Source organism: Antedon mediterranea, chromosome 2 (genome assembly GCF_964355755.1).
Source record: "Antedon mediterranea chromosome 2, ecAntMedi1.1, whole genome shotgun sequence".
NCBI lineage: Eukaryota > Metazoa > Echinodermata > Crinoidea > Comatulida > Antedonidae > Antedon > Antedon mediterranea.
In genome coordinates, this window is record NC_092671.1 from 22,955,793 (window position 1) to 22,971,391 (window position 15,599).

A 15,599-nucleotide genomic window follows, 5' to 3' on the forward strand; every position below is an offset into this window, starting at 1 on the left:
CCAAATGTTATTGTATGAAATCTTATTGGTTATCCGCACTTGGCGGATAACCTCTTGTAATTGTACAAAATCATCATCATCATCTTTTTCTTGATCTTCTTTCTGTATGATTTTTTTGTAACGCTTTTCTCTAAAACTTGCAAACATAACATTTTGTTAACTATTTTAACATATTGATATTTACGTAACGTCGTCAAGCTAATAGTCTGAGAGATGGATCAATATAGTGCACATATTTTACCATTGGTCTTAATATGATTTTTGTGTGTGACATACTTTGGTACATCTGAAAACCCGATTCTTAAGTGTTGTGAGTGCTGGGTCTTGGGGTCGATTGATTGATTGATTGAAATATATATTTATACTGGGTAACCTCTTCAGTCAATGACTGGTCTCCCAGAGGGCCCAGTTGGTGATCAGTGGCTGTGATGTACTAATACACCGGGGTGACCCCCTACTCGTCTCGAAAGATGTACTAGGTTCTTTAAAGTGCACACAAGCTAGATGTGTACACTGGACCTACGGTTTATAGTCCTTATCCGAGAAGACTCGTTCTACCACCAGAACCATGGAGTGAGTGAGCCTCGAACACCTGCCAATGTTATGGCTAGGTAATTACGGTTCCACTGTCTTAACCGCTCGGCCACTCACTCACTCACTCACTCACTCAATGACCTACTTTTTGACCCACATTTTACCAATATTTTTATTTTATGGCACAGGACGCGTTAACGTACATCAATTTCTTTGAAATTAGGCTCAAATTAAAGCTGATGAATTATACTAAACATTGATTTTCATTAAAAGTCATTTCAGTCATTATTTTACAAAATATTTGTCATTCTTCTAAACCAACAGGTGTTTTTGGAAATGTATGTATATTTTGTGACAATGAAAGAAAGACAGAAAAGAGAAAAGAAACCCGACTTACCAGCTGTGAATTAGATACAGCAGAGCAGAATATCAAAGAAGCTGCCGTTATATTAGGTGACTCTGTTATGCAAGCCAAAATAGGAAACATTGGATTCCTTTCAAGGGAAGTAAAATATCATAACACATGCAGAAGACAATATATAAATCAGGCAAATAAATTTAAAAACGAAGAAGGAAAGAAAATGGATTCAGAAAAGACACAAGAAGCATTAGAGTACATCAAGAAATACATACAGACGTCAGTGCTGGACTCTGAGCAACCAGAGTTCTTGACATCAATACGGGAAAAGTACATATGTTTTTTTTAATCTATAGTATGGCGGAAATGCCTTATAGCTCCACCTTTAGGTTTAAGGATAAGGTTGGATCTATGTTTGGACAGGAGATTGTCATCGAAGAAATTAAAAAAAACGAGAGGATTGGTTGTTTATAAATCGGGAATGAGTAGAGATGTGGCACTACAAAGAGCAATATTCTTTGATTCCTCCAAGGATGACGTTCATCTCATAGGGACTGCACTTCAGCTTCGTGCTGTAGTTATGAACCTAAAAAATATGTCTAGCTTCATGCTGCAGTTATGAACCTAAAAAACATGTCTGCAAATGAAACCATAGGGTCATTCCATGTCAAATCACCCAATGGGTTAAACCCTATTTTCTTCAAATTTGCTCAAATTTGGTTTTTGGGTTATTTTTAGCTAAAAAACCTGAAATTTTTAATTTGAGCGCCATACGACCAACGGTTCGCGCGCTACGCGCCGTCGTTTCTACGAGGCGGGCTATACTTAAATGACCGTATCTCCGTAACGTGTGGACCGATTTTGTTGTGACAGGTATCTTTGGAAAGCTAATTGTTAAAGCTATCCAAATCTTCTATTTACTTTTGAGATACAACTATTTAAAAGATGTATAACTTATTCTATTCCATTTGACCTAGGATTTGACCTTGTGGGACCAATTTTTTTTAGATGAAATTTTGTGAAAATTATCTCCTACATGATATTTACATAATATAAAAAAATTGGAGATATATTATTTTTTGTTTGCTTTCTAGCTCATTTCAAAGTTGGCTTACTTCAACAATTCTGGTATTTCTATACAGTGTAGATGTATTGTCGACATTATATCACTACCAAATTTACCTCTTAATACTATGGGTGTCACTGTCAGATTATTTAAGACTATAACAATGCTTTAATTATATTTTCATGCTGCATACAAAATAATTATTACTTAGGTAAACATCTGTACACCATTTGACTACCCCATTTGGTTAGCCAAGGATGTACCATCAGTTTATGCCACTCTTTTCACACTTTCAAGAAAATTGAATCTTGGGTTGGGGCAAGTAGGGTCCAGTCATTTCAAGTAAAAATACCACTTGCCCCGGTCCATGCCGTCTAGCTGCCATTTTATGCAATTTTAAAACGGCATGGACTGGGGTGACGATACATGGGTTGGGGCAAGTAGGGTGAAATGAGTTGACCCTACTTGCCCTAACCCATGTATCATCACCCCGGTCCATGCCGTTTATAATGTAATTATAGCCCTATATATCATGCATAATTTATATTGCATTTTTTATTAAAAAAAAGTTAAATTGTAGTAACGTTTTAAAATTGCATAAAATGGCAGCTAGACGGCATGGACCGGGGAAAGTGGTATTTTTATGCATTGACTACTACTACTTGCCCCAACCAATGTATCGTCACCCTGGTCCATGCCGTTTATAACATAATTATAGCCTTATAAATCATGTGGTTATATTGCATTTTTTACAAAAACGTAAAACTGTAGAACGTTTCAAAATTGCATGAAATGGCAGCTAGACGGCATGGACCAGGGCAAGTGGTAATTTTATGCATTGACTACTAGCTACTACTTGCCCCAACCAATGTATCGCCACCCCGGTCCATGCCGTTTATAACATAATTATAGCCTTATAAATCATGTGGTTATATTATATTGCATTTTTTACAAAAACGTAAAATTGTAGTAACGTTTTAAAATTGCATAAAATGGCAGCTAGACGGCATGGACCGGGGAAAGTGGTATTTTTATGCAATAACTGGACCCTACTTGCCCCAACCCATGTATCATCACCCCGGTCCATGCCGTTTTATAATATAATTATAGCCCTATAAATTTATGCGGTTATATTGTATTTTTTATAAAAATGTTAAAATTGTAGTAATGTTTTAAAATTGCATAAAATGGCAGCTAGACGGCATGGACCAGGGCAAGTGGTATTTTTACTTGAAATGACTGGACCCTACTTTCCCCAACCCACGTATCGTCACCCCGGTCCATGCCGTTTATAACGTAATTATAGCCTAATTATGAGTGAAGAAATAAGTGAACAAAATACAATGAACAAAAATGTAAAATAATGATGAACCGCAAAGAACAATCAATGTTTTCAAAGTTTATATCATCAAACAAAAAAAATTCAAGATTCAATTTGCTTGAAAGTGTGAAAAGAGTGCCATAAACTGATGGTACGTCCTTGGCTAACCAAATGGGGTAGTCAAATGGTGTACAGATGTTTACCTAAGTAATAATTATTTTGTATGGAGCATGAAAATATAATTAAAGCATTGTTATAGTCTTAAATAATCTTGACAGTGACACCCATATTATTAAGAGGTAAATTTGGTAGTGATATAATGTCGACAATACATCTACACTGTATAGAAATACCAGAATTGTTGAAGTAAGCTAACTTTGAAATGAGCTAGAAAGCAAACAAAAAATAATATATTTCCAATTTTTTTATATTATGTAAATATCATGTAGGAGATAATTTTCACAAAATTTCATCTAAAAAAAATTTGTCCCACAAGGTCAAATCCTAGGTCAAATGGAATAGAATAAGTTATACATCTTTTAAATCGTATCCGGATATTCACCCCCTGGACATTTACCCCCCGGAAAACTACCCCCGGACAACCACCACCTGGACAACTACCCCCTTAGGACAACTACCCCTTTAGGACAACTACCCCTTTAGGACAACTACCCCTTTAGGACAACTACCCCCCGGACAACTACCCCCCGGACAACTACCCCCCGGACAAATACCCCCCGGACAAATACCCCCCGGAAAAATAACCCCCGGACAACAACCCCCTTAGGACAACAACCCCCTTAGGACAACAACCCCCTTAGGACAACAACCCCCTTAGGACAACAACCCCCTTAGGACAACAACCCCCTTAGGACAACAACCCCCTTAGGACAACTACCCCCCGGACAACTACCCCCCGGACAATTACCCCCCGGACAATTACCCCCCGGACAATTACCCCCCCGGACAATTACCCCCCGGACAATTACCCCCCGGACAATTACCCCCCCGGACAATTACCCCCCCCCCCCCCCCCCCGGACAATTACCCCCCGGACAACTATCCCTTTAGAACAACTAAGATGGTTTCAAAAAACACTAAACAACTTAATTTCGTTTTGAAATAAGAGGGTCATGCCAATTTTACATTTAAAATGAATATCATTATGCCACCAGGCTCAGGACGTTGACTTCTACGACTTCGGCATGGCTTTGTACTTGGGCATGGCTTTGTACTCCGACATCAAAAACAGCGCGCGTTACCGTGAGAATCAGATATGGTATAGATATACGCGTCGAACTGCCGATGCCGATAAGGAGCCATGTGGAAAGAGAAACTATAGTTTTAGTACACTTCAGTTTAATTGTCGAGACACATCACACGTATTTCTCCGACTAAGAATAAGATGGAGTGGATTGAAAGTACTCGTGGTGGAAGGAAGCTACTCCTCGGTGGATTTATATATGTTAAAAAGAAGGACCTTGCTGACGGATGGCAGTCCTTTGAATGCGAACAACGAAGAAATAAAAAAGAGTGTAGAGCAAAGGTTCAGGTCAGTATTGAAAGTTAGCTTTTATCAATTATGCCTTAATAATTGGCCGAAATAGGCTTACTTTAGACACTATGTTTAGTACCGAAATCTATGTATGTCTGACCGTATGTTGACATACTAACTTATAATCTAGATATGGGATCGATGTGTGGCATACATAAAATCTAGAAATGTTAAAAAGCTATAGGCCTACACTTTTGGACTACATGTTTTTCTCATAAAGAGTCATGCCATGCTCTGCTTCGAAAGATCTACTGGTTCTTTACATGACCTACGGTTTATAGTCCTTATCCGAGAAGACTCGGCCTGTACCTGTTTAAATATTATGCTTAAAAATGTGTTGAAATGTGAAATTGTTTTAATTTTGAATTTATCAAACATTGTGATTATCAATTTTAATTTTAAGCTGTTTTTGTTTTAGGTTTTAGGTGACGACAGGTTTAGAAGACAGACTGAACACTCACATCCGCCTTCCCATGGAAAGGTAAACGCCGAAAAAGTGAAAGCCGCAACCAAACGAAGAGCCACAACAACAAATGAACGCCCACAGCAGATATTAATGAGGACCACTACCTCAGGCCACTGAAGAAGGCCGAGTTGCCCTTCCAGAAGTGAATAACATTCGACGAAACATTAGGAGACAACGACAGTTGAACAACCCCAATGCATTGCCTATACCAAGGACCATAGACAAGCTCGACATAGTACCAGACCAGACAATGTCGCTAGCCGGGGAGCCGTTTTTATGTCACGACTCTGGCAGAGATGACCCTCAGCGCATTCTCCTGTTTGCCACAGAAAGAAACATTCAGGTATCTCATCTTACCGTTTCAAATTAATTAATTAAACATTTGAGTATATCACCGGGCGGCTTAGAATTATTGTTCTGTGCCAGATGTATTTATATAATATATATATACATACATAGGGCCTATTCTATTAAATCGTGCAGTTGTTATTATAATAAGTAATGAGTCACGCTAAATGTAAATTTTCTTGCATGTATAGGTCCTATCAGCGTCTAACCACTGGTTTGCGGACGGAACATTTAAAGTCGTTCCAGCGATATTTTTCCAACTGTGGACAGTGCATGGTGTTTACGAGGGCCATGTAGTACCACTTGTCTATGCCCTACTAAGAAACAAGACACAGCCTACATACATACGTGTTTTGGAAGTCATTCGACAGCTGGGCGACTTCAACCCAACGACAATACGGATTGACTATGAAATGGCGGCAAGAAACGCCCTTAGGCAAGTTTTCCCAGATGCCCAAATTAAGGGATGCCTCTTTCATCTTTGTCAGAGGATTCACGAGAGGGTAAATTAGTTATAAATTAAAATATACATAAATCAAACCCCGACAATGCAAACAATAATTTGTCTATCACCACTCAATGAGGTATATCCTTTACTGATGATTCCCACTAAATTAATATTAACTAAAAGTAACATCATCACCATCTAACTACTGCACACCGGTCAACCGTCATATAGAAAAATGTGCTTTAATAACAAAATGATGTTTTTGGTTTGTGTTGGTGCACAAAACGTGAAGATGTCATTTTCTTTTACCAGTCTTATCTAAAAGAAGCAAATCAGTAAATCAAAATATTTCACCTTTTAATTTTCTAGATTAAGCAAGCGGGACTGAGTATTCACTACCGGGAGAACCAAGAATTTCGCATCCAGTCCAGGATGATTGGAGCAATTGCATTCGCACCCGAAGAAGACACAGATGAGTGCTTCCAGGCATTGGTAAACATAGCGCAACCAGAGCTTCTGCCTATTCTTAATTATTTTGAGGACACGTATATCGGAAGGCCTCAACGCAATCATGATGTAAGACAGGCCCCACGATTTTCACCAGAAATGTGGAATGTTCACCATGACACGCTAGCCGGTGGGATGCGCACAACTAACCACGTCGAGGGGTGGCACCACCGCTTTCAAGTTGGCATAGGTGCGGACCACCCAACATTCTGGATGTTTTTGGATTGCTTGAAAAGGGAACAGGCAATGAACGAAGTTTTGATCGGGCAAGCCCAAGCTGGTGCGCCACCTCCGGCGCAACGCAGAGCGTACAGACAAACCAATCAACGTATTCTAAGGCTAGTAGAAGGCTATGGCGGTAGAGACACTTTAGATTTTTTAAGGGGTGTCTCCCATAACCTGCATTAGGGTAGTTAGTAGCCTTCAACATACCTTTTTATACTTTGTTTTTAAGTCAGTATCATTTTGATTGTCAAAATACTTTTCGCACTTGGTATAAAAAAAAGTCCCGAAAATGGGATTATCTGGATTATTACCTCTAATGAAACTTAGTCTTTAAATATGGCTGGAAATATCATATTTGACATTTTGACCTTTTTATTCTTTCTATGTCTGTAGGAATTTAATGTTGGTCTCATATTGTTCAAAATATCAATGTTTCTATGTACTTCAATAAAAATGTTTCATAAAAAATTACATGAAATGCTACCTTTGATTGTTGACATAATTTTTGTGTCAGGACAATGCTTCGATAACCACTGGTCTTAAAAGAATTAATGTTTGTCTCAAATTTGTCATATATGTAATTTTTTACACTTGATGAATAATATCACTTTTGATATTTGACCTCAATGTTCACTCACAGAATAAACGACGATCTTTAAATAAATTCCTCTCAAATAAACGGTGACCATGTCACTCCCATGAAACATCATATGGAATAATCGGCGTCTATTTCCATTAGATTATACCCCCTCCCATCGAATAAACAACTTCCTTCCAATAATGTCCACCTAAAAACCACCTGAACAATAAACAGCCCAGGCTGTTTTTTCAATAAATACGGTACTTTAAATCTAGAACATCTAGGGTCTAGCGTGCTGTTAAACAGAATAATCGGTTAAAAACGGGTGTTTCGAAACTAGAGACCCGAGACCAGAGACCGGAGACCCAATACGAAAAGGGAGACCTAAATATACGAAAAGGGAGACCTAAATATACGAAAAGGGAGACCCCACTATACGAAAAGGGAGACCCCCACTATACGAAAAGGGAGACCCTAATATACGAAAAGGGAGACCTAAATATACGAAAAGGGAGACCCAAATATAAGAAAAGGGAGACCCAAATATACAAAATGGGAGACCCAAATATACGAAAAGTGAGACCCACTATAAGGAAAGGGAGACCCCACTATACGAAAAGCGAGACCACACTATACGAAAAGGGAGACCCAAATATAGGTCTCCATTTTCGTATTGAGTCTCGTGTCAGGTCTCGGGTCTTAGTTTCGAAACACCCGTTAAAAACAGATGATTACATTTTTACAGAAACCGGTCCTATATATACTTTTGGATTGGAGGGAGGGGGGAGGAGTAGTTGTCATGGGGGTATTTGTCCTGGGGTAGTTGTCCTAAGAGAGGGGGTAGTTGTCTGGGGGGGTAATTGTCCGGGGGTAATTGTCCGGGGGTAGTTACCCGGGGGGTAGTTGTCCTAAGGGGGTAGTTGTCCGGGGGTTGTTATCCTAAGGGGGTAGTTGTCCTAAGGGGGTAGTTGTCCGGGGAGTAGTTGTCCTAAGGGGGTAGTTGTCCTAAGGGGGTAGTTGTCCGGGTGGTAAACATCCGGGGGGTAACTGTCTAGGGGGTAGGTGTCCTAGAACCCTTTTAAATAGTTGTATCTCAAAAGTAAATAGAAGATTTGGATAGCTTTTACAATTAGCTTTCCAAAGATACCTGTCACAACAAAATCGGTCCACACGTTACGGAGATACGGTCATTTAAGTATAGCCCGCCGCGTCGATTTTGCGCAAAATCGCGAAGAAACGACGGCGCGTAGCGCACGAACCGTTGGTCGTATGGAGGTCAAATTAAAAATTTCAGGTTTTTTGGCTAAAAATAACCCAAAAACCAAATTTGAGCAAATTTGAAGAAAGTAGGGTTTAAAATGTCTTTTTTTTTGGGTGATTTGGTATGGAATGACCCCATAGACAGTGTAAGTGATAATCAAGTGGAGACACCACAAATCCTTAAAACATTCTTTGAAATACTTTACTCTGGTAAGCAGCAGGAGGTTTCTGAGGATATCAGTCGACGTGTGAAATCGTCATGTGATGACGTAAGGCGTCATGTCCAAATGTTTTCAAACTGACAAAGCGCGTTAATCGCGTTTTGTTTTAGCGTTAGCGTGAAAATTCTAAAATCGTCAGACCGTTTGGGAAATGGACAATATGAATAGCTTGTAATAGTTCCGCCCACTAACATACTTGACTGATTTTTACGAATCGTTTAACGTCGTTGCGAATCGCTTCGTGAACGTCGTTTAACGATGAGTCATCACAAACAGGCCCAAACAATTTGTTTCAGTTTTCCTTTTAATTAAGAGAGTTTGTAGCTGAATTGTATTACGGGGGTGCCGATCTTAAACATCATTCTAAAATGTTTATAAGTTCGTAACCTCAATAAATAATTTAATATTAATAATAAACAGGGGCCTGGAATGTTTTTTAGTCGCTTTCTTTTACATAGCCGAATGAAAATATCATTAGGAAGTTCATACGATGAACTAAGCACCTGAGACAATAGCAACACGATGTGCCACGCCACCGGTGAACTATTCACATGGGATTCACATCTCACTTCTACATGCATTAGCGAACACAGTAGCCGATCGATAAAAAAAAAAGGTCTTCTAAAAATAGCAGCAGCGAATGCTCGGCCGACCGTCGGTGTTCGCGCGCTCATAGATTGCAGGCCGATAACATAAGAAGGTAAACAAGTACCTAGATGTTGGTCACGCGATATCCTCTTTCTCCTCCTGTTCACAGCGCTCACATGTTTTTACTTCAAATTCTGCCGGTCAGTAATCTTATTTAGATCGTTGAAAAGATGACTGATCATTCATTTAATTCATTTAATGTTTTATTCTATTTGTTTATCTTTATAAATTTGATTTATTTTAATTTAATTTTTATTGTTATGTCTCGTCATATTGTAAAGGTTCCTAATGATCAACTTCGGCTGGATGTACCGTACCCTCGTAAAGTATTCTTGAAAATAAATATATAAATCATTGGCTATTTTTCCGTTGCACAAGGGCCTAGTTGTATTAATAATAATAATTATTATACTTATTAAACAAGGAATGTATCGATTTTGTATTTATTTTTTGAAGGCTTTTGAGCTTGTCGTCGCTGTATTTTTTAATTTGTTAACTAAGTTAGAATTTACTAGCATAATATAATACAGTACTGTAAAACCAGACACTTTCGTGACATAAAACTTTCGCAAATTTGAAAAGTACAAGTAAATAACTGTAAATAACTGTATACTGTAAAAAAAAGATCGCGTTAATCCATTGTGGATGCGATCTTCGTATATATCGAACATCCGTCGATCCAGAAACGATGCCCACAAAAAAGATTGTAAAACATTCATTCTAAATATAGTATCAAAACGTTCAAGTCGCTCAAAAAGATTGCCGACAGATGACCGTAATTAATACAGACCTGGGTTTTTTGGCATGAAACGCGATACTACTCGATGTTTTACCTCAACCTCTAACATGATATTTTTAACTCAGTACGGCCGGCCGGCCGTCCATTAGAGGGTGGTGGATGCTCTGCTGACGACAATAAAACAGTAATTAAGATCATGTACCTGGATTTCCTCTATTTATATCTAAACTGTTCCCAGACACCGATCCACTCGCATGTTTTTCCCACTCCAAATTCTGGTCGGGCCTTTTTCTTTACACAATATATTAATCATTTAAAAGGCCTATGACTGGTAAATCTTAACATGGAATATATTTAATTTGCATATATTTTGTTGGTGTCCTAGCCTAGGTTTCGTTGTTTTTATAATTCGCTAACCCAAGGTAGGATTAAATAATTTATAGTGTAGGCCGCCGAAACAAGGCTAGCCTGAAAATTGACGTCTTCCACCTTTAAATAGGATTTTAATTAGCGAAAAATACATTGTTTGTGTGTATTATCCATGCTTCTAAAGGCGATGACACATAGACATTTTAAAACAAACGACGTTTAACGCTAACGGGCGTCTAACGGCTAAACAATTGCAGTGGGCGGTACAATACTAAATGCATAATTTAATTAGCTCTTTTACGATCGTTGCACGCGTTAAACAATCAAGCTATCAATGGTGACCGTTTGACGCGGTTTGTACGTTTGGAAACATTTGGACATGATGCCTAATATATATTGTAACAAAAGGAGTAGTAAAACCTTGGAAGCAAGTGTGTATGGGGATTGGAATTAAAAGCATGACTGGTCGTAGGAAGATTATTGAGATATAAAATCGTTTTGGCCATTCAATTGGATATCATGTCGCAGAAGAAATGGAAACAGACTTTGCAAATCAGGTCATTAATACACAACGTACTGCACCAGATGGTGCTATACTGACCAACACGGCAGCAATTTATATCTTGCGCTAACTGACTGTGGAAAAAAAATGGCAGGTTTCACACGAAGTTACGCGCGCATGCGTGTTTAAAATTTAAAAATGCGAAAAATCAATTTCTAATCAACTTTCTACGCGTTTCATGTCATATTGAGCATGTAAAAAATTCACACGCGCGCGCATTTTTTTAAGCGTGTGGTGCGCATGTAGCGTTGAAAACATTTTTTTTTCGCTTGATTTATGTGTTTCCAGCCTTTTCTAGTAATTTTTTTACAAGCTTTTGAACAATTTCGACTTCAAATTACGTCATACGGGCACGTCGAATTGGATAATTTACGTGCATTTTTAATGAAAAAGTTAAAAAATTCGTCAAAATTTGGCCCTTTTTTAAACAGTCGTAGTTTCTAAACTAAACGGTGAAAGTTATTTTAATTGCATATTCTAGAAGTTCATGAGTTGTAGATATCGGATCATGTATTAATATGGCTAACAGAACATTGTGACGTCATCGTATGGCCACACGATGGCGTTTGTCATGCAGATAACTAACTCATCAAAGTGACGAGTTCAAATCTAGTTCTTCTCTCTCTGTACAAATTTGTGTAACAATTATCTCAAAAAGTTAAATGTCAATGATCACAAGAATTTAACAATGTATTTCAAATACTTCAACTTAGTCCTAATAAGCTTTTCAGCGTGATCACTCATCCGTGACGTCATTTATACGCCATTTTGTGAAATCACATTATCAATCATATCTCCATAATTCATTATCACATATTATTGAAATTCACTACATGTAAACTTCAGGTCAAGGTAAAAATATTAGCAAATAAAAAAATGCGCGTATTAAGGTCATGCGTGTGAAATCGCGCATTAAAAAATAAAAAAGATCAAAATTATGTTTTGATCAATTTAGAGCATGAATTAGGCCATTTGTGTGTTTAATTTTAATAGGCGATTCTTAAACTTCAGGTCAAAAGTAAAAATATTAGGAAATAAAAACTTAAATGTTTCAAGGTCATGCACGTGAAATTGCGCGTTAAAAATTTAATAAGCTCCCAATTAAGTTTTGATTAAATTAAAAAAGTTTTGATAAATTTAGCGCATGAATTAGACCATTTGCGTGTTTCCGTGACAACGGGCAAACGTTAAAATTGCAGCCGTTTCTGGATGGTCATCGGATGATAGTGAGGAAGAAATTATTCTTTCCACTATAATTTTAGCCAAAAGAAGGAAAAGAAATGGGTAATCGAGGTCTGTTCCGAAAGAAAGAAATTTGGTCAATTTGAAACGTAACTGGCGACCAATGAAGACGAATTCTTCAATTATTTTAGAATGCCGCTTCACCAATACAGTCATCTTACGGTTCTTACAAAACGGGACACACCCGATGATAGTAACACCACACACCATGAAAATTCCATGAATCCATAATTTAATCAATTAAAATCACAATCACATCCCCTCGCGATCCTTGACATAATAAACTACGAAACGGATTATGATTGGTCAAAGTAGACCGTGTTTCGTTTCCGTTCCGTTTCTATCAAGTTATGAGCGATCTGTCCGTTCCATTGTTTTTTTACCGGCCGTTCATTTTTCACGGAACAGATTTGGTGTAAACGCTGCTATTGTTTTAAGGCTAGATTTTCTAACTTTGTTTGAAAGAACAATACCTTAAAATTAAGAGAAATAACAACATGGACTGTCATGGAAGCAAATTTCTCTCTTCCCATGGTGTACCGTATTAATTATGAATAATTATGAAGTAGAAACGAAATGAAAATAAAAATGTCATACAAAAAAAACTGTAAGGCCTATTTGAAAATAATGCACATTCATGTCTGGGTGTGTGTGCATGTAACCTATACCCATAATGCTTATGCAATTTGTATTCTTGCCTTTTGATTTGTTATGATTTTAATGTTCCATTCTTTTTATATTGATGCATATACAGCTGTAGACCGAAGTATATTGTTTAAATATTATTCATTGAAATGTCTTCTTCGACAGTTATTCCTGTATACAAAATGTGAAGAAATATTTATTTATTCAAACAATATAAATAAATACTACCTATCAATTAAACGAAAAACGATCAGGCCCAGTGTGTTATAATTTATATTGAATTTTCTGTTTTATTTCGTCTATTATGTAGGCGCTAGTCCTAACCCTACTGTGATGTTTATCCTGCCATTATAATATTAACTACTATATTAGCACTTTTTGCGTTCCATAGTTTTTAAAGGTCGAGTTGACGGATTAGTTTTTGGCCGAGTTGACGTGAGGCCGAGTTGACTTGAGGCCGAGTTGACGTGGGGCCGACTTGACTTTGGCCGAGACGGTTTAGGGCCGAGTTGGATCGAAAGTCAGGCCAGCGCTAGGCTGCTATTACTACTACTACTACTACTACTACTATATTAGCTAGCTTTGGCCTAAACCTAGCTAGTTATACAAATATTTCTAAAAACCTTAATAAAAATACATTTGCATGTAGAAATATCTGATGAACATGTTTTATTATTTATTTTTTCAAATTATCAATTTGTAATAAGTAAATGTCATGAAAATATTAGCTGCAGAAATTCGCGTGTATGACGATAAGTTGAGAAAGTTACAAAATGTTATTTTACAAAATTTACAGAAAGAAAGAAGAAAAAGTAAAGGAAGATGATCTTTGATAAACTTAAAAATTAACCTGCCTATGCATTTAAATTAAAATACGTTCTTTAAATTTAGCAAATCTTAACTGTGATATAAAGAATTTTTCCTGTGAGAGCGCCAGGCATCGTTAGTGGTGGAAATTACAAATTGGTATTTGCAATTCATCCTGTGTGGATGTACACAATGTATCCGGTGGAAATTGTGAAGTTTGTATATATTGTGATAATCCTCGGTGAAGACCCGGCCTGACCTGGGAAGTGGAAGTGAAAAAAGTATGTTGCCGTCGTGTTCATGCATAGGAAACTGAGATACAGCCTGTTGTGGAAATACTATGTGCCTAAAATTTCGTGCACCCTGTGGTTTAAGTGTTTACACACACAGCAGGGATTCTATTAACAATAAAGTCTAAGGTCAAGCATCTATACTGTTACTAAGGCTATGTTCAGACCCATGGCGTTAGACCGTTTTAGCGTACAGCGTTACTAGCAAGGTCACCGCAGAGAAAAAAACGAGGTGTTCAGACCCATAGCGTACGATTATCGTTACAACGGAAGTACGTCATTCAGGTTGTTTCTAGTTGCATATTCATGTACTCTTACCCACGTGTTTTCATCATTATTTCCACTGTATATAGCCTAGCCTAGATCTCAGCCCTACAATTATGACAAAATTTGCCGTAAATAAAACATACCTCAGCATTTATTTAAGAAAAATATAGTAAAGCCAAATTTCTGTTTCTATTGTTTTTATTTTGTATTAAAAATAAACAAATAAAAATAAAGCAGGCCTCCTAATGATGAAGAAAAAATTGATTGTGATTAGTCTAACCAGTCCAGTCAAAGATATATATTCTTTGTTCCAGTCGGTTGAAAATAACCCTTAACTTGCTAATAAAAGGGACACAGCTCTTACTGAATTTTTTAGGAGTTAGGGGGTTTTCAGCATTAAACTTGTCCAGTCTAGTCTGCCTTGTATGAATGAGTGACTTGATGTCCCACGCTAGTTTTTAGCTTGAATGAAATGATTGAATGGCTCTAGGCCTAGGCCTAGCTAGGCCTAAAAGCGGATGGGATCGTAGTCCCTATATTGTTTAAATACAAGGTGCATGTATTTAATGTCATTTGTTAGAAAATATAATGGTAATGTAGTTTGTAGCCTTTGTAACAGTTGTATTTGTAGTGTAGTTAGGCCTTATTTATTCTGGCCTTTTTGTTATTGAAATCCATCTCACACATTGACGATACAAGATGTCAGCCTAGGTCAAACCAAAGAATATATATCACAAGAATGAGTATTCCGCGATTTTCCCTGTAACAGTAATATTGTCCATGGGGTAGGGCGCCGCCATAAGTGTGGATGTATCTGGGATGTATACAACTTTTTGTGACGGTTTCACTAATCAAAGGCTGGACCACCGGTAGTATTTTCATGATAAAAAATGTTATCAACTACATGCCAACATCATGTTAAATAATATTTGGATATTTAATTGTTCGTTTTATGCAATTTATTTAGTAAAAACTGCCGTATAAACAGTTTGCTTTATCAACCGGGCGCTACGATAGCGTGACCGGGCGTGTTGGTGTTTACGCGTTTTCACGAAGGATAGTTGATTTGATTTGATTTGATTTGATTTATTTCGGCATCAGTACATAAAATATCACAGACATACAATTAAAATTGACAAAT

General features: G+C 37.5%; 2 protein-coding genes and 1 pseudogene across 4 annotated transcripts in view; 2 read left to right on the forward strand and 1 right to left on the reverse strand.

Annotated features, from left to right (window-relative positions):
* The window catches only part of LOC140040727 (histone-lysine N-methyltransferase SETDB1-like), a 373,841-nt gene that overhangs the window by 162,067 nt on the left and 196,175 nt on the right, over positions 1-15,599 (reverse strand). The window lies entirely within an intron of this gene.
* LOC140039776 (uncharacterized) lies at positions 4,351-5,936 on the forward strand (annotated as a pseudogene).
* On the forward strand, positions 5,802-7,011 carry LOC140041157 (uncharacterized). Its single transcript, XM_072087583.1, has 3 exons — positions 5,802-5,817; positions 5,850-6,151; positions 6,466-7,011. The coding sequence occupies exons 1-3, from the start codon at positions 5,802-5,804 to the stop codon at positions 7,009-7,011; spliced, it is 864 nt and encodes a 287-aa protein (XP_071943684.1).

Coding starts and splice junctions, on each gene's coding strand:
- LOC140041157 (XM_072087583.1), top strand. Junction 6,152..6,465: donor GTCAGAGGATTCACGAGAGG/GTAAATTAGTTA, acceptor TTAATTTTCTAG/ATTAAGCAAGCGGGACTGAG.